Consider the following 21687-nt stretch of genomic DNA (forward strand, 5'->3'; position numbering starts at 1 on the left):
ACGAAGTTGAAATCCCAAATAGGTTTGTGTCTTTCGCAGTTCGTTCGATATTATATTGGAGGAGAACATATTCAAAAATCTGACTAACATTGCATGCAACAGAGACATATATGAACTTCCATCAAAAAGATCTTTTGCGCGTTTACGAGTAGAAGTTACCGTCCCACAAAGGAAGGAATCAGGCATCATTGACAAACATAAAACAGAACTGAAAAGTAACTGGATGAGATTGACTATTTGTGGACAATCACAAAGTAGATAGTGAGCAATAATCCCAAAAAGATCAATCGGCTTAGACTTAGTTTAAGCATACAATTAACAATACTTTTAGTTGATACAGGAATAACAAAACGTTGCAAAATTTATGTGGCAAAAATTTAGGAGCTCAGCACTGAAAATGATAGCGACCACTAAGCTCAATCTTACTAAAACTATTTTCTAACGCCTAAGCCAAGACGAATCTGGGATATCATCACTCGTTCTTAATAAATAAATGAAATTTAGACGCATTGATTACTTCCTTCGATTATTCTGCAATTTTGGGAACGCAGCACTACTATAACGACCCAAACGAAGATACCGCTTAAACTCCACTTTTTTATTACTATTTATAAAAAACACTTGGCCTCACAGGGGTCACCCAGACACAATCCAGATACAAAGCTAGATTTTAGCATGATTTTTGACGGCTTTAAGATTATGGTCTTCTTTCCAAATCGGGCTTGGAGTTTAACCTGGACAAGAGGGACAGCCACAGTCTCAGCTTGTTTCATGCACTCAAGTAAGTGAAGGTAATAAACATTCAGTTTCACTCTGGCTATTGGCAAAAAAACACTCTTACATAGTAGAGTGAAAGGGATCTTGACGCAGGATAACAGAGTTGATAGGGTAGGAATATTCAAAGGCCAATTGGCTTTGCTCCACTCTCGTTTCATATACTATTTTATATTAGTAGTATCACAACGATCTTTAGATGTATCATGGGTTAATATCACAGGAAGAGAGAGGTGGTCAAAATCACATTCACAGGAAGGTGGTCAAAATCACATTCGCCTTCGTCAACATGATCAACAGAAAAGAGAACATCTGCAGATCAAATTCAAGGGTCGATATTGGCCACACTACCACTATTATGAATATATGTGTAATTAATAGCTTTATGTGCTATGCAATAACTGATTGGCAACGAACCTAAACTAAGTTGGCACGAGTATAGGAGGCATGAGCATCATAATTGAAGTCATCTATCAGTAGTCATCGATAATCATGCTTTCCAATATTGCATGATAGAGATTTAAGAATAAGAAGAGATTAGAAAACTTTGTAAGTGAAGCTAGACGTTTCTAATTGCAGGAAAGATTTAAATTTATAAATACAAGGTGACAAAGCCATACTGTCATAATATTATTTAAATTAGCCTGTAGTGTTTTTCTCCCCATAATGAACACTGTTCAGATTTTAAACATTCATAAAACTGATTTTGAAAGTGTGAAAAAAAAATTGTATTCTTTCTGATCATCTAAGCAAATTCAATATTGTGAGCTATCCTATAGCCGTTGTTGTGAGTACTAGCGAAGCAAATCGGAAAGACGAATATTGAAAAGGAATTTACATTCCTTCAAAAATATCTGTTGAAACATGCGAGTTACCGAAAAGATTACAAAAAAAACACCGCCATTTTTGCACAATTTTTGTTAAAAAGTTTCTATAACAACTCAAACTAGAAAGCAGATGCACAATAACTTTACAAAACAGTATAGATTTCATGTTTTATTATTCGTTTTATTAAAAATATTATACCCTTAAGCGTATTTTAAATATATTCACAAATGTGTTTGTGTTAAATGATTATATTTGTGAAATTATGATTAAGTTGCAGTATAAAGTCGATTATACACCGCTTAAATGGGTTAGTAAAAAAACTTTATTCTAATGATGTAGATTTCATATATTAGTTTTCTTTTTTAAACTTTTTTTTGTATAGATATGTTATTGACTTTTGAAATTTCTTTTGATAGCAACAAAAGTTTCCTTCTGTGGCATCAAATTACAATTTTGACTTAAAGACAGCAAAAGAACATTTTAAACGCACTTACGACTATATAATATTAAAAAGAAACATCTTGACTATTATTTACTTTTTGTGGCACACAGTAACCACGAAAGAGTGTGGCAGATAACTTGGAATATGGGTAAACCAAATAAAGAGGGGAAAGGTTATAAACTTTATATGCAATTTCACCTCTCTATATGAGGAGGAACGAGTTATAATTCACATATCAACCCGATCGGAAATTGCAACTGTTCTACATTTTTTATATAATAATCTTTTTTGCAGCTGCGCCCGTTTAAAAACATACTTACCTTATACATATGTGCTATCCTTACCAATATTGCCGCATCTTGTGCAGTCCTGGTACTGCGCCCAGGCAGGGTTGGACAACAATAACAAAGTTTAAAGTTGCTACAATTTAGTGTTTCAGGAGTAGCCGCAAAGCTCTCGAGACCTTTCCAAAAACTAAAATTTAATGTTGTTGGCCCCCGTAATTTTTCCTATTACAGAAACACAAGATGGTAATAACCCCCTTCCCACTCACGCAATAATAATAAAATAAAGATACAAGAAATGGGAAAATCTATACTAGCAAACTAAATAAATTGGAGAGGGTGCGATCTCCGTACGAGATTTTTTATGCGATAGAATAAAACTGTATTCTTCTGAACTAGTCCAAACATGGTATCTTGCATCATCAAAAATATTATGAAGGAAGAACGAGTTACGAGTACAGGAATTTATACTTTCTAATTGATCTAAACAGACATCACTGAGAAACTTTTCGTCACTCCAGTTCAGAATACGAGTCCCTTACCTATGTCACTGTGAAACAGTTTAAACAAAATACAGTGAGAGTGGTACCGGAAGAGCAACGGGCTCACTTTGGTCGGCAAATTACATATATTGACAATACTTATATGACTATAGTTCAAACAAAGTGCAAAATGCCTATATTTTAGCTAAAACGTTTTCGGTAGTAGGAGAACAGGATTTGGAATTGGAAGAGCAGCGTGCCTACCTTGTACAGATTATGAATACTTGAGCGACTCCAGTTCAGAAAAGGATCAGTGTGTCAGCATTTCTGATGTCCATCGAGTAGGTCCACAGCTCAGACTTTTTGCATTGACGCAGGACTTAAATCCTCATTCATAAAATTCGAAAGCTTAGACTTAGATCGCCTTGACACCTAGTCAAGAATTAACTCACATTTGCACAGAATCAGAGCTTCACCAGGTTTTGCATCGATTCAAGACTCTTCTATACACCAAATCGAGCCTTTGCTTGTTTTTGGATCGATTCAGGACTTAGCTCAGTTTTACAACGAGTTAAAACCTTGCAAATTTTATCATTCATTGATGACGAAGCTGGTTCTTGTTCCAATTCAGACATTCACTTGTTGCGCTAGGAGCCACCCAAATTCCACGGCTTGGACGTAGCTCATTTTTGCGTAGAGTTAAACCGTTTGTGACTGAGTCAAAACTTGGCTCACTTTTGCACCATTTTTCACCGAGTCAGTCCACAGAACAAAATTTGGCTCATGCTTACGCCAATTAAAGCTCATCTTATTTGTAGTGAGTCAGGACATAGTTCGTTTTTGCAGAATCATGGATTACCACGTTTTAACACCGAGTTTTTGTTCGTTTAGCATCGAGTAAACAATACCCCAAAGCTCGGTCTTGCTTCTCCAATGAATCAGCGATAAGTCCTTTTTCAACTAAACACACTAGCACTGAAATATTTATCCCTAACTAAATCTAAAACATTCAATTATCTTTCTTTTTTGGAGCCTATGTCTCCTCTGCTCCTTGAATCTATTAAATAAAAACAACAAGTTTTGTCAAATGAAATAAGGACCAACAAGGAGCAACGACGAGAAATTATTACGTATATGAAGGGGTTCACTCCTTAGTCAACACCTCTCTCTTTACGCTAAAGTCCGAAATTTTGTTCCAATTCTTTAAGAATGACCTCTGAATCACAAAGGCCGTTTAATTAGAATAAATAGCTCTTTCTAAAGTACTAAAAAAGAACTTTAGTGCAGAGAGGGAGGTATTGACAAGAGGGGGAACTCCCTCATACGCGTAATAGTTTCTGTTCGTTTTGCTCCTTACTTTCAGTTGAAAAAACTTGTTTTTTATTTGTATTTCTGATCGTTTTTTAAATAATACTGGGAAATCCAGCATCCCCTTTATGAAAATCTCTTCCCCCGGGGAAAGATCCTTCAAAGTAACCCCCTCCCCCAAGCATCCCCCCCCCGAAAAAATCCCCCTGAAAACCTTTGTATACTTCCGAAGAACCAGTAATATATGTAAACAATGGAAGAAGTTCATAACTTACCGCCCATTTTCCGGGGACTATGGGGGATTAAGTCGTCCGCAAAAACATGGTTATTAGATTTCTCAACTTTGTTCAACAAATGGCTATCTCAAAATTTTGAGATAGCCAAAATTTGAGGAAAATGAGCGTGGGAGGGGGCCTAGTTGCCCTCCAGTTTATTGGTCATTTAAAAACAGCAACAGAAGTTTTAATTTCCTTTTGAATTAGCCTCTTGCGATATTTTAGGACCAGTGGGTCGATGCGATGATCCGTGGGAAAAAAAAACAAATAAACACGCATCCATGATCTCTCTTATGGCAAAAAAAAATACAAAGTTCCGCATTTCTGCAGATAGGAGCTTGAAACCTCTACAATACGGTTCTGTGACACGCTGAATCTGATAGTGTGATTTTCATTGAGATGCTATGACTTTTAGGGAATGCTTCCCCCTATTTTGAAAAAATAAGGAAATTTTTTTCAGGCTCGTAACTTTTGATGGGTGTGATCAAACTTGATGAAACTTATATATTTGACATCGGTATAAAAATCAAACTCTTTTTATGTATCTATCGGCATTGAAGTTCCGTTTTTTGAGAGTTTTGGTTACTATTGAGCCAGGTCGCTCCTTACTTACAGTTATTTACCACAAACTGTTTGATATATTTCGAAAATTAAATTTAAAGCCATTCTTTTATAAACACATTTCTTTAAACTTAGAAATATAAAAAATTAAAAAAATCACTTACATGCAATGATTGGGCAATATCAAGCATATTATATAAAAGATGTTGCTGCTTAGGGTGACAGAAACGATCCATTTCATCTAAAACTAGGATTATGGATTGTGCCTCCTCCCGGTTTTTTCCACCAGTTCGCATTGAAGTCAATAGCGTTGACAGGATCTCTAAAATATATGTGCTATTCAAATAATGAGATTTAACTATACAATTGGGACAGCGTACAAAATTGCAATTGTTTTTAAACCGCCCATTTTTTACATAATAATCGACGTTCGAAGTGCTTCCACATTTTCAGATCATCAATTTTTTACGAAAATTCCCAAACTTTGAAAATAAGAAATAAAACAAGATTTTCACATAAAGGTCGGATCTTCATTTCGCATGTTAGCTATTAAATAAAAAAAACTAATTTTTTAGCTGAAAGTAAGGAGCGACATTAAAACTTAAAACGAACAGAAATTACTCCGTATATAAAATGGGTTGTCCCCTCCGCAATCCCTCGCTCTTTACGCTATAGCTTTTAATTGTTTTAAAAGATAGAATTGTGGCAAAGAGTCAAACTTTAGCGTAAAGAGCGAGGGATTGCGGAGGGGACATGCACTATGATGCACTCTTCATTATCAACTCCATGAAAAAATAAAAATCTGGATAGCATTTTTTTTTATTTATGGTCGTCACTAATTCTCATAAAATGTCACCAAAAAGGTTCAAAGTCGTAATTTCACCCAAACCTCCCCCGCCCTTATTTATTCACTATAACTAGTGCTACAAATACTGTAGACAACTTATCAAAGCATCTAGCCACATGAGTTTAACACGCGCGCTGTTAAACCTGTTTCATTACAGCCTTATAAAGTTGGATCGAACCGCGTCTTTTCTTCCGCTTATTGTTTGGTAAATACAGCCGTTCAAAGAAGTGCATAAAAATGTCCTCGAAATTTCATCTAGAGAACGTTTAGCATACCTCAATTAAGTTTTGAAACACCGACGTTTCTGTCATACTTTACAAATGTCGGTACCCCGATTCACAGCATCCTTATCTTTTTCTAATCTAGCATAACACTTATCTTCCTATTTCTCGAAACTGTTTTCATCTACCAAAAACACCTTACATCGTGGCTTTTCTGCGTTTTATTCACAACATCCACCTTACATAATAGCAATATAACTAGGCAAGTGAAGTTATTCGCTCCGTCTATTTTCTCGTTACCTAGCATCACCTCTTCATCCTCATTCATACCTAATTTAAATAACTACAACCAAAGCAATACATATATACCTCGGTGCTCTATTTATTTCCGTGATTAATTTCATGCATCAATAGCTAGAAGTATGCCTTCGCCAAAGATATAATCTAGTTATGGAGTAGTTCTATTGAATTACGCTCCTTGACAAGAACTTTTAAAACCGGATGAATATAAATATTCCTATTTTTCTGCATGAACAAAGAAAGAAACCGAAAAATAAGAAGTTTTTACATAAAACACTTATTTTCCTAGAAAAAAAATAGGACTAAAATTCTCGAAATCTTAGCATTTCCCAGGGTTGCCACCTCTAGCACAAAAGTGCCGTTTTAGCACTATTTCATTGCGTGTAGCACTGTATTACGGGCTCAGGCCTACCACATGTGTCACAGAAATGCTATTTTCGCGCTACTATAGTAAATTTTGTGACTGAAGCACCGAAAATCCCAGCGTAGCACGCAAATTTCGGCAATTGTAGCACTATAGGATCTGATTATGGTGGCAAACCCTGATATTTGCATAAACTGAAAGCTGTATCGCAGCAGAGTCAATGGTTTTATAAACAAACTGATAAATTATTTCAAAACCATTAAAAATAACGCCATTTACAATATTGATTCGTTTCTGGCATACTTTTTCCGTGAAGTCATATTTTTGGGCACTTAAAATCTTTGCTACCCGATGTTAAGAATCCGACAGAGCCTGAATCTATCCCCAAATATATTGGACATTGAGGCCCAGATGATTTACAAAAAATATTCATGCCGTTTTTCTTAATTTATATATATATATATATATATATATATATATATATATATATATATATATATATATATATATATATATATATATATATATATATATATATATATATGTGTGTATCAAACAGTTCGAATTTCCATGGAAATTTCCATGGAGGAATTTTTAAAGGTGGAAGAGAATTTCCATGAAGGGGGCGCAGGATTTTTTAGCATTTTTTTAAAGAGCAATTAAAAAAAAATATGAAGTTTCTTCAGTTTCTTCAACTGAAAGTAAGGAGCAGCATTAAAACTTAAAACGAACAGAAATTATTACGCATATGAGGGGTTCACCTCCTCCTAATACCTTGCTCTTTACGCTAAAGTAATTTTATTAATTTTAACTATTTATTCTACGGCCTTTGTGATTCAGGGGTCATTCTTAAGGAATTGGCATAAAATTTAAGCTTTAATGTAAAGAGCGAGGTATTGAAGAGAGGGCGAACCCCCTCATATATGTAATAAAAATATACGAATTTAGAAGTTCGTTACGTAAGTTATTTTCGTAAGTTACGTAAATTTTTATTAGTAAATGCGTTCGTAGAATTAAAACTTCTAGCTGCCTTTTTAAGTAACCAAAAAATTGGAGGGTAACTAGAGCTACTCCTCCGCTCCTTTTTATCAAAATCGTCCGATCAAAGATATGAGTAAGCCGTTTAGCCAAAAAATAAATTAATGTGCAAATTTCTTTTTAATTATTCATGTGCGGAGAGCCAAAATCAAAACATGCGTTAATTCAAAAACGTTCAGAAATAAAAAAAAATAGTTTTTTTAACTGAAAGTAAGGAGCGACATTAAAACTTAAAACGGACAGAAATTACTCCATATATGAAAGGGGCTGTTCCTTCCTCAACGCCCCCGCTCTTTACCCTAAAGTGTTTTACTGTTTTAAAAAGGAGAGTTGAGAGAAAGAGTAAAACTTTAGCCTAAAGAGTGGGGCGTTGAGGAATGAATAGCCCCTTTCATATACGGAGTAATTTCTGTTCGTTTTAAGTTTTAATGTCGCTCCTTGCTTTCAGTTAAGAAAACTAGTTTTTTTTTTTATTTAAAACATATAAAAGACGAAATATTTATTCTTTAACATTCAGGCAAATCGTAAAGCAATCTCTCTACTGCTTCTGCCACTAGCCTGTCGATTCAAAGTCTAGTTGACTAGCTTTTAAGCCAAATAGATTACTTCCATAAAATGAATACTGTAAAAAAAAATCCCTAAGGCAAACATTTCATGGGATGTGACAACGATTTATGAATCAGAAGGTGAAAGAAATGTTCAACGTTTTTTCGTCATTGAATAGCGAGAATGTGTTTTAGAAAACTTTGAAAGCGATTGATTTAGTAGCTTCTCATATTAATCTTAATCATCTAGCTGCATTAAACTTGATTTTTTGAAATTGCCAAATTAACATGCAAAGTTAAGATCCAATCATGTGCTTTCGGACAGAAAACAACGAAGAAAAAGTGACAAGTGATGTTAATAGATTAAACTTTGGAATGGCGTAAAACACCTGCGATAGAATTAATAATTTCAGATCTTCATTTTGTAGTTTGAATGAAAGAGTAGCTTTAACAACATTCAAATCATGATGACTCAAAAGGATATTTAAACATTATGGCTAAAATCGTTATAATTAGGACACAGGCCTAATAACATCAAAAGAAAATGAATTTTCACCTCACCGAAGAACTAACGCCTTAGCCCTAGGGCACTTTTTTACTCTCATCAAACAAAGTTGTTCTCAATCTAGAAAAATATGGGGCTTGACAAAAATACCACTCAAGTCCTCGCAGTCGTTCCCCCTTATTTGTGAATAGGCCAATCAGAGACAAGCTTCATTTTTAGATTAATGTAACGAAAAGATCGGAGGTGATTTCCTGTGCAGTTGTACTCCTGGCTGATCACCTTGGCCTGAATGCAAAAAAAAATGTATCCGTAGAAACCTCAACAAAGATTGAACAGACCAAAGCTCAAATATTGAAATCCCAATAATGATTGAACTTCTTCTTATAGCATCAATGATCCGCTAAAATTGATGGGAATACACAGGTCCCATCTTAGGGATATAAAATCGCCGAATCCCTCAGGCAAAATTTGTGGTAATGTTCATGATTAAGGATGGGGGCATCCCAAGAATAATCTACGATATCCATACCAATCAGGAATCTAAGCCCTTAAAACGCACTTATATTTGTGATTAGATGTGCTGACAGCAACAACATATAACGAAAACTGGATACTCCTGTTCAATAAATCCCACTCAGTGCATCTATGGAGACGAGTGAGGACCTGATATAGGCATGTATTGTGGAGCTTTCCCTAGCTACGAAAAAATCAAATCTTTACAGCGGAGGTCGATCACCGATTGCTGATTACAGTGAACGATATTACATGCCTTATTTTGGTTTCAAAATTTGCCTCCATTTAACATAAACCTAAATTACGCTAACGGTAAAAATTTGACCTTTTCATAAATTTTAATATTTTTGCCAACATTCTAATTTATTTCTTAATGCAATCCTTTCGTGTCTTCCCGATTTTGCTTTTTCAAAAACAGACTATGAAATAAAAACAAAGCCTACATCATTATAACATCCGCCCCTCAAGGGAGATATGATTACAAGAAAATGAAACAATAGTCTTTCTGAGATATTGAATTTTTTTTCCTATGGCACTTCTTTCAAACAAATTTCTTAAATGATAACTTCTTTCCTAAAACTTCTCTTGAGAGCATTTTCTTTCAAGTGCGGATGATTCAAATGTTGTTTTATTCAACCTAAATAGAAGAAAGGAAATTAGCACGTAAAAAAGAAATAGATGAATTCAATGGGACCCTAATAACAAAACACATAGTGAGAAGTGCAATCCATGTCTATTAATGAGATTAACATAAGAAAAGAATAACATTCAAATACCTCCTTGCTCGCATATCAGTACTAGATAAAAATCATCCTTGGATCCTTCTATTTATTCAAATTTCCAGTGGATTTTTGATAATTATCTGTCAGTACAATACCCAATTAATACCTCAAAGTCTGCACTTTTTCTTGAAGAGTCAAAAACAGAATTGAGCTCAATGTTATTATGGACAGAGTGATTTATCCCCAAAATGCTAAGTTAAAATGTGTAAAAACACAAGTGCAGGCTAAGGATCGGCATTCAAGTCTACTCCAGTAGGAATCCAGTAGCAAATAGGATCCAAACTTCTATAGTCATGATAAACTCCTTTCCTTTTTTTAGGATTTGTATCTTCAACTAATTTTGGTTAAAAACATAAAAACAATAAGGAACAGTTACAAAATCTTTGTCTCCTCCACCTTTATTTAGTTGTTACACAGGCTTAGAAAGGTTGCCTGAGCACTACTTTAGTATTTTTGTTTTTTGAAGCGTTCCAACTTCTTTGTTTCACTTTTTTAATTACCTGCGTGACTCTGTGATTCTATAATATCTGCACAAAATCCAAGCTGTCGAGCAAAGGACCTTAAAGCAAGGCGACTTTCGGAGTGGATGGATCCTGAGAGTCGAACAACCGACACTTTATCAGAAGGGCAAGTTTCTGCAATGACACTATCGATTATCTGAAAAGAATAATTTTCAATGACATCAATAAGGTTAAAACTACAGTCAAATACAGAAACATTTGTGGATGCTTTTCGACCATTATGCAACCACTAATTGCGTAATTTCATGAAGTTTCAAGAAGTTGCGGAGGAAAGGAGTTATGCCTAGAAACAAAAACACAGAAAGTACAAAGTACTTATTCTGCATTTTCGTGGCATTTAAAGCTGAATATTCCAAGAAAACACTCTAAGTATAAACAAAATTTTAAATAGCATACCGCGTTCCAGTGTTTTAGCATTCAATAAGCTAAATTTTCCCGTTGCTTAAGGCAGTTGTCACAAAAAAATGCTTTAAAATCATGTTTTAACTTAAAATGTGCATAAGGTATCGTGAAAAGCAACTTCTTTCCTTATCATATTGTCAAATGCTACTTGGTAATATGCCGCTAGCATATAGTAATAAATTGATAGGCTAGGTTCAGGGGCACAAGGACGGCGGGTGGCGGAAGTCCGCTTATAAAACAATCATGTTACAAAGTGGTCCAAAATATCAAACAAAAACCTGGCATTTCGCTAGTTACAATGGTCAAAATATTTGTCAAATTCAGGTTTATCAGAAGGCTAAAAATCCCAAGTATCCTACCTAAATATTCGGATTGGTATTAAAGCTGCGATCTCTTTTTTACCAACGATTTCATAAAAATTAATTGCAAACTACAGAAAAGTAAGCTAAGTCCTCCTTTGTCCCTCATTCCAAAGTAAATTTTGGGTTTTGCACGCCTCCTTCAACTCAATTTTCGGGGGCACACGTCGATACACAGATGAAGGTACTTTCAGGGAATCCAACTCTGGCTAACAAAAAACAAGACATACAGGAATAGGGTGGGAGTAAGTCATAACTATATGTTTACAGGATATGGGAACCGCATGGAAAGGAGTAAAGATTGAGACTCTGGACAACGTGGCTTAATGAAGGAGCGTGTTCAGCTGTGTTGGCTTCAGACGGCTTGCTGCCAACATAAACAGATTCACCTGTAGTAGTTTAAACCATATTTGCATATGGTGCGACCAAAAATCAGGATGGGGACACAAAAGAAAAGACATCTAATTAGATGACCGTTTATTTGCTGGTGAGATGGTGAGAAGAATCTTGAAATCGAAAATGCTGAAATGTTTGATAAATAATTTAAACATATTCATTAGAACATCAATGTTATCGCTGATTCTTCGAAGAGATGATAATTCTTTTGTCAAGTTTGTGTCGTAATAAGTGTCCGACTTTGAAAAAGCGATATTAGTATACATGGAAATTATATCAAAGCTGCTTAATATAAAATTTTCAAAAATATCAATGTTCGACAATTTTTCCACAAGATCATCTGAATTTTTCATATAAGATCTTTGGAAATGAAACAGAGTTCTAAATGCAGTGCAACTTTCGACTGCTAGAAGTAGGCGATTTCGTCCAAGCTACAATAGGTCTTAAGACGATGCCTTGTGTTTGTAGTTTTGGTAAGCCATTTAACTTCGGGCAAAACTTCAACGAGAGAAAAATTTATTCTACAATTGGAGAGTGATTTACCATTCTGTTTGAGAATTTTCAATTCGTTTTTACTCTTTTGAGTAAATCAATAAGTCTGGTCATGAGCTTATTTGGCATAAGCGCTTGTATCACTTAAACGTGTATGAATTCTGTTGTCATAATCAGTTTTATTCATGGCTACGGTACTAAAGAGTTGCTTTTATCGTCTACAGTGATTATTATTCAGGAATCTTTACGAAGCTTATTCAGCACTCTTGTGTCACGTGAATGTTTATTATGGAGCATTTGGAAATTTATAGGAGTATTGTAAAGAGTATTAATCTGACAAGATCTAGCTGCATCAGGATCTGAAACAAAAGCGCTAAATCTGTGGGAAAAGGATCACAAATAGACTATTAAGTCTGCAACAGGAGTCTGTTTCAACAACAACAAAAAACGATGTTGGCCCTTCTTCTTCTTTTCTTCAATAAAGCTAAGATTGCTAGATCAAAGTTTTCGAATTTGAAATTTTGATTTACAATTGGGTTGACCATCTGAGATTCATGTTTCAGCTATATATACAATATGGTTAAATATTTTTTGCTGGAATTTGGGTGTGAGTTTAAATTATCACGAAATGTTTAATTGCAGATTGTGTCTAAGGTATTTTGGAACGATTGCATTCCTTCTGAAACATTTTAGAAATGTTTGTTGAATTATATGTTAGAATTTTCACTTAAATTAATAATATAAAAAACTAGGTTTTCCCATAATCGTAACGTAAGTACTGACGAAGACCACACAGCCTTCCCATCGTACAAAACCAGGGCAGATAACGAGGAAATTTGTAGACAGTGAATACGACCTAAGGGGTATTTTATTTTTAACAATATATTTAACAGCCATTACCTGGGGAATAAAATTTAAACCTAATAAAAAGAAAACATACTTGCTCAAAAAATCTCATTGATAAAATACAATTTTTAAAATAAAATCATAGAATAAATTTTGAAAGAGTGTCAGCTTCCTCGCCTCACGTATGTTCAGCCAAGACTGAAAAACAAATTCATTCACGCTACTTAACTTGATTAAAAATAGAAAAAAAAATCTTATCGCAACATTTGCCCTTTGTAGTGCTAATCTTGTATTCCTTTTGGACACGGGTTCATTTTGACTAGCTTCTAATTTGATTTCATTCTGTATTAAATCCTTGTTTATAAATTAATTTTGCACATTGCGTAAGTAAGAGAGTATATATACCCTCTTATTGAAGTCTCTACTTAAGGATGTAATATTATTTAAATTTCGCTTCATTTCATTTGCTTCAAAAAGAATTTATTTGATCCGTAGATCATTACTAATTATAACTGTTTAAATAAATAAAAAATGTAAATAAAAAAAATATTTTATGATTTTAGCTTTAAAATCTATTTTATCGACTAGATTCTTTAGCAAGTTTTTTTTTCTTTTTATGTGTCTTATGTATCTTTTTTATGCAGTCAGGGAAACAGTCAACGAAATTCTAACCTCACAGGCTTCAACGAGCTAAAGAAGGTTTGAGGAATTTCAGGGGCACAATTGGTTGCTGAAAACGAATATAGGCAGGCGCAACAAAAATGTTTTGTGCCAAAGGAGATATCATATAATTTGCATAATCGATGACGTTATCAGCTATATTTTCTGTTTTTCGACCTAGATGAAAGATTTGAACTTAGAATGTGAAACAGAATAAGGTACCGAGAGAGAACAGTATAAATGATGAGCAAAATCAGATCTAGCTTCCTAACTGCATATTAATAAAACATGCCTAAGTGGTGACACCAGAAACCAACTTTCCATTACTTAAATTAGAGTTATGTTCAAGAGGGAGGAATAGAGCAAATGGGACTGCACAAGAAGGTAACAACACCTTTGCAACTCCATTCCGTTAGTGGCGTTAAAACCAAAGCAGCATGGAATAAATTAAAGTGCATATTTATTGAATCCTAACCTCGTCAGAAGTAGGGAAGAGTGGTGTTGGTTCGGACGCGGGGTGAATCTGGACAAGTACTTTTCTTCCTACAGCACCGTCTGCTAATCACGAAAAAACACTGTAGACCCGCCATCTAACATTCTACTTGCGAATGTAGTTTTTTTTTACCCCACTAGGAGTCGTTTTGAAAATATTAGAAATAAAACTGAAAAAGACAAGGTAAGGTGTCCTGTATCTTCTTTACTTTGAGATTTAATTCAGCCTATATTAATAAACATTTAGCTTTCTTAATACATGACATGTATAACTTAGACTTTGTTAAGTTTTTTCGATTTTGGTTTTTGGCGCCATTTGTATTCGTACATTGTCCGAACCAACCCCAACAACTATCTAGCCCCTTTCAATCGTTTTTCTTATTATGTACCTTTTATTATTTTTACTTTTTTTTTCAGAATGCCTCAAGTCTACAAAAGAAAGCTGCAAGATTCTCCTCCTGATTGAGAAAATCTGAAAAAAGCCGTTGAGCCTTATATCAAGAAAGAAGGCACGTTGAGAGGAATTGCAGAAAACTTCAGTAATAAAAAATCTACACTACTGGACTACGTTAAGTGATCAAAGCCATCAAGGGAAGAAGCTTCAGCATGTGCCAATGAAGAGCCTCAGCCACTCCATATCAACTTCCAGATGAAAGCCAAACACAAAATGCAAGTTTTTGCCCAGGGACACGAGAGGAAACTGGCAGATTATTTCCGAATCTGTTCTACTATGAACCACGGACTTACGACAAAATAATCCAGATGTTTGGCCTATTCTTATGCCCGTGCGAATAACATTTCTGTGCCAAAAAGTTGGACGGAAAACGAAGCAGCGTCGAAAGACTGGCTTCTCGCATTTCTTAGGCGGAATCCAATCATTTCAGTCAGGAAGCCGGAACCCACAAGTCAGGCGAGAGCCTCCAGCTTCAACAAACCTGTAGTCCAGACGTTTTTTGATAAGCTGCTTGATGTCTACGGAAGATTTGGAGCCAAGCTGACACCCGATCGCATCTGGAATGTGGATGAGACTGACATACCCACGGAGCTTCCACCGCGCCGACTAGCCGACTGGACAAAACAGGTTGGTCAGACAGTGTCTGCGGAAAGAGGTCAAATTGCAACTGCTGTCTGTTTCGCAAGTGCGTCCGGAACAACTATCCCTTCAGCTTTCATTTTTTCATGAGTGAACTTTGTACCTAGAATGATTAATGATGGCATAGGTTGCCTTGGACTTGCTCACCCCAGTGGATGGGTCAATGGTGACTTGTTCTTGGAAGCTATGAGACACTTCACAAAGATCACCTAGCCAGATGCAGAGAGTCCGATCCTCCCGCTAATGGACAACCATGACAGCCATTTCGATGTAAGGGTGATCGAACACTGCAAGGACCATTTCGTGACGTTTTTGACATTTCCGCCTCACTGTTCGCATGAAATGCAACCACTAGACGTAGGTGTTCTTTCTCCTTACAAGAACGCACTAAAAGGGCGATTCAATGAGTGGCTCCAGTTACATTCCGGCCAGCGTATTTCGATTCATGAAGTAACTCTGCTCAGCAGGGCTCCCTTACTAGAGAAACTTAATGCATTGTATCTGCGTTCCGAGCCACTGGAATCTTCCCTTTCGATCGTGATATATTTCCGGAGAGAGCTTTTGCACCGCCGCCAAAACAGACAGGCTGCTAGATACAACAGCCGTTTCGCCAAGTCCTCTGTCGCAGGCTGACTCCGAGTACGAACTCTCATCGGCTTCTTCCATGATTAAGTCTCCAGAAGAAGTTAGATCCTTCCCCCGAGTTGAAGCTAGATCTGTTTCGGGTCGCGGGAATCGGAATCGAGGCAAGACTTGCATTTTAACAGACACACCTAAAAAGGAATAGATTGCAGCTAAAAAGCAGAAAAAAGACCAGACCATCGAAGCAGCCTGCGAAGAAACGCAGAAACAGTGCGGCCCGTAGTGACGACGACGAGAACGACGGAGAGGAGCTTTATTCCGGCTTTAATGCCTTGAATGATTCATCAGGTGACGAGTCTCTTCACTGTGTAGGGTTTGGAGAGGACTTCGAGCCTTTTGACATACAAAATGCTCAAGTTGGAAGCTTTGTTCTTGTGAAGTTAGAGCTGAGAAAGTCTAAGAAGAGTGATGTTTTTTATATTGGCCAGATCAAAGGTAAAAGTGGAAGTGACGTGGAAGTCTCTTTCCTGCGCAGAAATGGAGCACAGTTTCTCTTTCCAGATATCGAGGACAAAGTATTTGTGTCTTCAGATGTCATTGTTCTTGCGCTTCCGTCGCCTGCTGCTACCGGAGGGACAGAGCAGACAAAGCGACGTCTCATTTTTCATTACGACCTCAGCTGCTACAACGTGAGATAAAGAGGGTCGTACATATTATTTGATTTTAAGGTTTCTATTTATCCGAATTTTAAAGTACATTGCATTTCATGGAAAATTAAGCGTTGTGCAACAGCCACGTTGTGCCACGTACATACCGCTCTTCTTTGCGGACAGTAAGAATGTTGGTTTTCCTTTGGAAAAAGTATCTCGTTGTGTCACACCCCGAAATGCAGTGAGTGAACGCCACGAAGTACAACATTTGCTTCTCCGGTCTCTGGAACAAAAGATCAATGGGGACATAATAATTTGGAAACTTCACGGGGAGTTGAGGCACAACATTTTCCTCAGGAAACACGTTAAGGAGACGAGGGAATTTGTCTACTAGCATCGCTATCATTTGTGCTACCATAGCTTGCAGTCATCGCTATCATAGCTTGCAGTTGTGCTACTAGCACAACTGCATCGCTATCATTAGCAAAAATTGTCACCCTTTCAAAGCAGTTTCTGAAGAAAATGTAAAGTGCAGAGCCATTCCGGTGTCCGCTTCTTCATGTGTGCTACACAGAAATTCTTCGAAACTGAGCGAATCAACAACATGACTTAAAAATATAGCTCTCATCCTGTCTTCAAATCCTCCAGACTACCATATACACAAGGTGCGGCAGTACTTAAGCTGCTTACATAGTCAAATCCATTTGCTTCCCATGTTTCATAAATTGCTTTCATTAAATTTGCTTTGCTCTTTGTATTTGCAAAAATTGTTGTCCAGTTTCCAATTTTTTAGCTAGTTGAGAAGGAGTACTGTCGAGCAGCAGCCACGTAAAGGGTGACACCCCTTGTAGTCCTTCAGAGATATACTGCCACAATTTGGATGAGTGTGACCAGACAGTTCGTCATACCTGTCACCCACAACATGACTTTCGATTGCTGTTTCAGGTACCCCTGTCAACACGGCTTTAAGCAACCGCATGGCATAGATTTAGACGGTTTCATGTTCAGCTGGTGGCCTTTGGCGAACCAGCGGCATGAAGTTGATAAAAAAGGCTTCACGCCCAAAGAAGCAACGTTCCTCTTCGAAGTTCGGGTTTTCAGATCATTGACGCAAGCCACTGGCCTCTCTCAGAAAGTCTAGTACGGTAAACTTAACACCACTTCAAAGCACCAACGTGGAATCCCTGTGTTCGAAAACTGAAGGAGCATATGAAACGAGTTCAAAGCTCAGAATAGTTTTAGGCTATTTCAGTCCATTGTAAGTACTGGAATCTACCCCACATAGGATTTTCTTCACTGTCAAAAGCTCTGAAAACACTGTGCTTTGCCCAACGGCACTTGTTTTTATACTGATTTTCTTGAAGGAACATTATTGGGGTTACTTTAACTTTTGAAAAGGCTTTTTTTATCCCATTTGACATACTTGGCCACAGCTTCAAGTCCTCATTCCTCAGCTGCAAGTAAGGAGCTCTCAACCGATGGCCTGGTCTGCTCAATGTTTATCACATTCATAAGGATTTCTTCAGTTGTAGTAGAGGGGTCTGTGTGACAGTGCAATACGGACACAGCCATTTTTACGAGCATCATCTACTTTTCAATAAATTTCAAGCTATCTTCGTGATGCGGAGAATCAATCTCTGAATTTTCATTCATATTAATAAGATCACACAAAGCAGACGAAACTGAGGCAACGAAATGAAGAGTATTAATCTACTCTGCGACTGCTAGTTGGTTTGTTTTAACACCAACCAGACCAGAATTTTTTTCGAATCAAGATTTATGGTGGATTCAACAGTAGGATCCGGAAGCACAAGGTTAAAAAGTTTGGTCACCTTTTCAAACTGAATATAACCTTCGATTATCAACAAAGTGATGACATTCACGTTCGTACAATGAGATTTCATAGGTAGGTAGCGCTCTACCTAGCACTCTCTCTAGACTTAACACCACTTCAAAGCGCGAATGTTGAATCCCTGTGCTCAGAAACTGAAGGAGCACATGAACCGAATTCAAGTCCTCGTTACTCAGCTGCAAGCAAGGAGTTCTCAACCGATGGCCTGGTCTGCTCAATGGTTTTTACAAGCATCATCTGCTTTTCGAAAAATTTCAAGCTATCTCCGTGATGCGGAGAATGAAACTCAGAACAAAGCAGACGAACTGAGGCAATGAAATGAAGAGTATTAATCTACTTTGCGACAGCTAGTTGGCTTGTTGTAACACCAATAAGACCAGAATTTCTTTTCTAATCAAGATTTATGGTGGATTCAACAGTATGATCCGGTAGCACAAGGTTCAAAAACCCTGGTAACCATTTCAGATTGAATATAGCCTACAATTATCAACAAAGTGATGACATTCGCCTTCGTACAATGAGATCACATTGCTAGGTAGCGCTCTACCTAGCACTCTCTCAAGACTTAACACCACTTCAAAGCACCAACTGTGCTCAAAAACTGAAGGATCATATGAAACGAATTCAGAGCTCAGAATGGTTTTAGGCTGTTTCAGTCCGCTTTTAAGTGCTGGAATCTACCCCACACAGATTCGCTTCACTGTCAAAAGCTCTGAAGAACTGGGCTTTGCCCAACGGCACTCGTTTTTATACCAATTTTCTTGAAGGAACATAATTGGGGTTACTTTAACTTTTGAAAAGGCTTTTTTATCCTCTTTGACATACTTGGCCATAGCTTCAAGTCCTCATTCCTCAGCTGCAAGTAAGGAGCTCTCAACCGATGGCCTGGTCTGCTCAATGTTTATCACATTCATAAGGATTTCTTCAGTTGTAGTAGAGGGGTCTGTTTGACAGTGCAATACGGACACAGCCATTTTTACAAGCATCATCTGCTTTTCAATAAATTCCAAGCCATCTTCGTGATGCGGAGAATCAATCTCTGAATTTTCATTCATATTGATAAGATCATACAAAGCAGACGAAACTGAGACAACGAAATGAAGAGTATTAATTTACTTTGCGACTGCTAATTGGCTTGTTGTAACACCAACCAGACCAGAATTTCTTTTCGAATCAAGATTTATGGTGGATTCAACAATATGATCCGGAAGCACAAGGTTAAAAAGTTTGGTCACCTTTTCAAACTGAATATAACCTTCGATTATCAACAAAGTGATGACATTCACGTTCGTACAATGAGATTTCATAGCTAGGTAGCGCTCTACCTAGCACTCTCTCTAGACTTAACACAAGTTCAAAGCGCGAACGTTGGATCCCTGTGCTCAAAAACTGAAGGAGCACATGAAACGAATTCAAGTCCTCGTTACTCAGCTGCAAGTAAGGAGTTCTCAACCGACGGCCTGGTCTGCTCAATGGTTATCACATCACTAAGGATTTCTTCAGTTGCAGAAAAAAGGGTCTGCGTGACAGTGCAATACGGATATGGCTGTTTTTACAAGCATCATCTGCTTTTCGAAAAATTTCAAGCTATCTCCGTGATGCGGAGAATGAAACTCAGAACAAAGCAGACGAAACTGAGGCAATGAAATGAAGAGTATTAATCTACTTTGCGACTGCTAGTTGGCTTGTTGTAACACCAATCAGACCAGGATTTCTTTTCTAATCAAGATTTATGGTGGATTCAACAGTGTGATCCGGTAGCACAAGGTTCAAAAAGCCTGGTCACCTTTTCAGACTGAATATAGCCTACAATTATCAACAAAGTGATGACATTTGCCTTCGTACAATGAGATCACATTGCTAGGTAGTGCTCTACCTAGCGCTCTCTCAAGACTTAACACCACTTCAAAGCACCAACTGTGCTCAAAAACTGAAGGAACATATGAAACGAATTCAAAGCTCAGAAGAGTTTTAGGCTGTTTATGTCCGCTGTAAGTGCTGGAATCTACCCCACACAGGATTCGCTTCACTGTCATAAGCTCTAAAAAAACTCCGCTTTGGAAACGGCATTCGTTTTTATACCGATTTTCTTCAAGCAACATTATTGGGGTTACTTTAATTTTTGAAAAGGCCTTTTTATCCCCTTTGACTTACTTGACCACAGCTTCAAGTCCTCGTTCCTCAACTGCAAGTAAGGAGCTCTCAAGCGATGGAATGGTCTGCTCATTGGTTATCACATTCATAAGGATTTCTTCAGCTGTAGTAAAGGGGTGTGGGTGACAGTGCAATAAGGACACAGCCGTTTTTACAAGCATCATCTGCTTTTCGATACATTTCGAGCTATCTTCGTGATGCGAAAAATCAAACTTTGAATTTTCATTCATATTAATAAGGTCATACAAAGCAGACGAAATTGAGGCAACAAAATGTAGAGTATTAATCCACTTTGCGAGAGCTAGTTGACTTGTTGTAATACCAACCAGACCAGAATTTCTTTTCGAATCAAGATTTATGGTGAATTCAACAAGCTTGGTCGCCTTTTCACACTGAATATAATTTTCGATTATCAACAAAGTGATGACACTGACGTTCGTACAATGATATTGCACTGCTATGAAGCGCTCCCGTAAAACTTCTGGTGGGTGCATAAGTGTAGCGCAAAGAGGGTGTCCGAGTATGGTAAGATTTTGGTCAAATCGAGGAAGTTAAGATGGGGGTGGGGAGAGAACTTGCAAAATTACTTAGTATTGCACACGGAATAGCTTTTTCACGCTAATGTCGGTCAGTTGAAGAACTCGTAAATTCTTAATGCTTGCAAGTATGGCAAAGTACAATTATGGCCAAGAATGAAAAACCATGTTGTGACGATGATGGGCCCAGGATTGCACAAAGCCTCCATTCAAACTGGGGGCCCCAGGGACTTCTTGCTCTCTGGTTCTAAGCCGCTTAAGCGCTATGTGTAGACTTGAGAAGATATATTAGTCTCTGTCCTGCACTGGTTCTGGGACCATTGTTTTTCCTGAGGCCTTAAAGCTTAGATTGCTTTAATCATTTTGAGGAAATTAGATTTCAGTTTTGAGAAACAAGGATGCATGTGGTCAAAATGCATCTGATATCCTTAGCAATGTTAGATCATTTTGAGGTACTTAGCTTTAGTTATGAGAAACAAGGATGCATGTGGTTAAAATGCGTCTGATATCCTTAGCTATGTTAGATCATTTTGAGGAACTTAGCTTTTAATTTTGAGAAATAAGGATACATATGGTCAAAATG

At 37.0% G+C, this 21687-nt stretch overlaps 1 protein-coding gene across 2 annotated transcripts in view; it reads right to left on the reverse strand.

The window, feature by feature from the left end:
* LOC136032024 (origin recognition complex subunit 4-like) overlaps window positions 1–21687 on the reverse strand; it is a 218236-nt gene that overhangs the window by 170924 nt on the left and 25625 nt on the right. For both annotated transcript variants that reach the window (XM_065712104.1, XM_065712102.1), the window contains exons 3-4: window positions 10570–10726; window positions 5119–5276 (exon numbers count right to left, since the gene is read on the reverse strand). In XM_065712104.1, coding sequence (XP_065568176.1) covers window positions 5119–5276; window positions 10570–10726 — 315 coding nt within the window. The remainder of the gene's footprint in view (window positions 1–5118; window positions 5277–10569; window positions 10727–21687) is intronic.

Source organism: Artemia franciscana, chromosome 10 (assembly GCF_032884065.1).
Source record: "Artemia franciscana chromosome 10, ASM3288406v1, whole genome shotgun sequence".
Lineage (NCBI taxonomy): Eukaryota > Metazoa > Arthropoda > Branchiopoda > Anostraca > Artemiidae > Artemia > Artemia franciscana.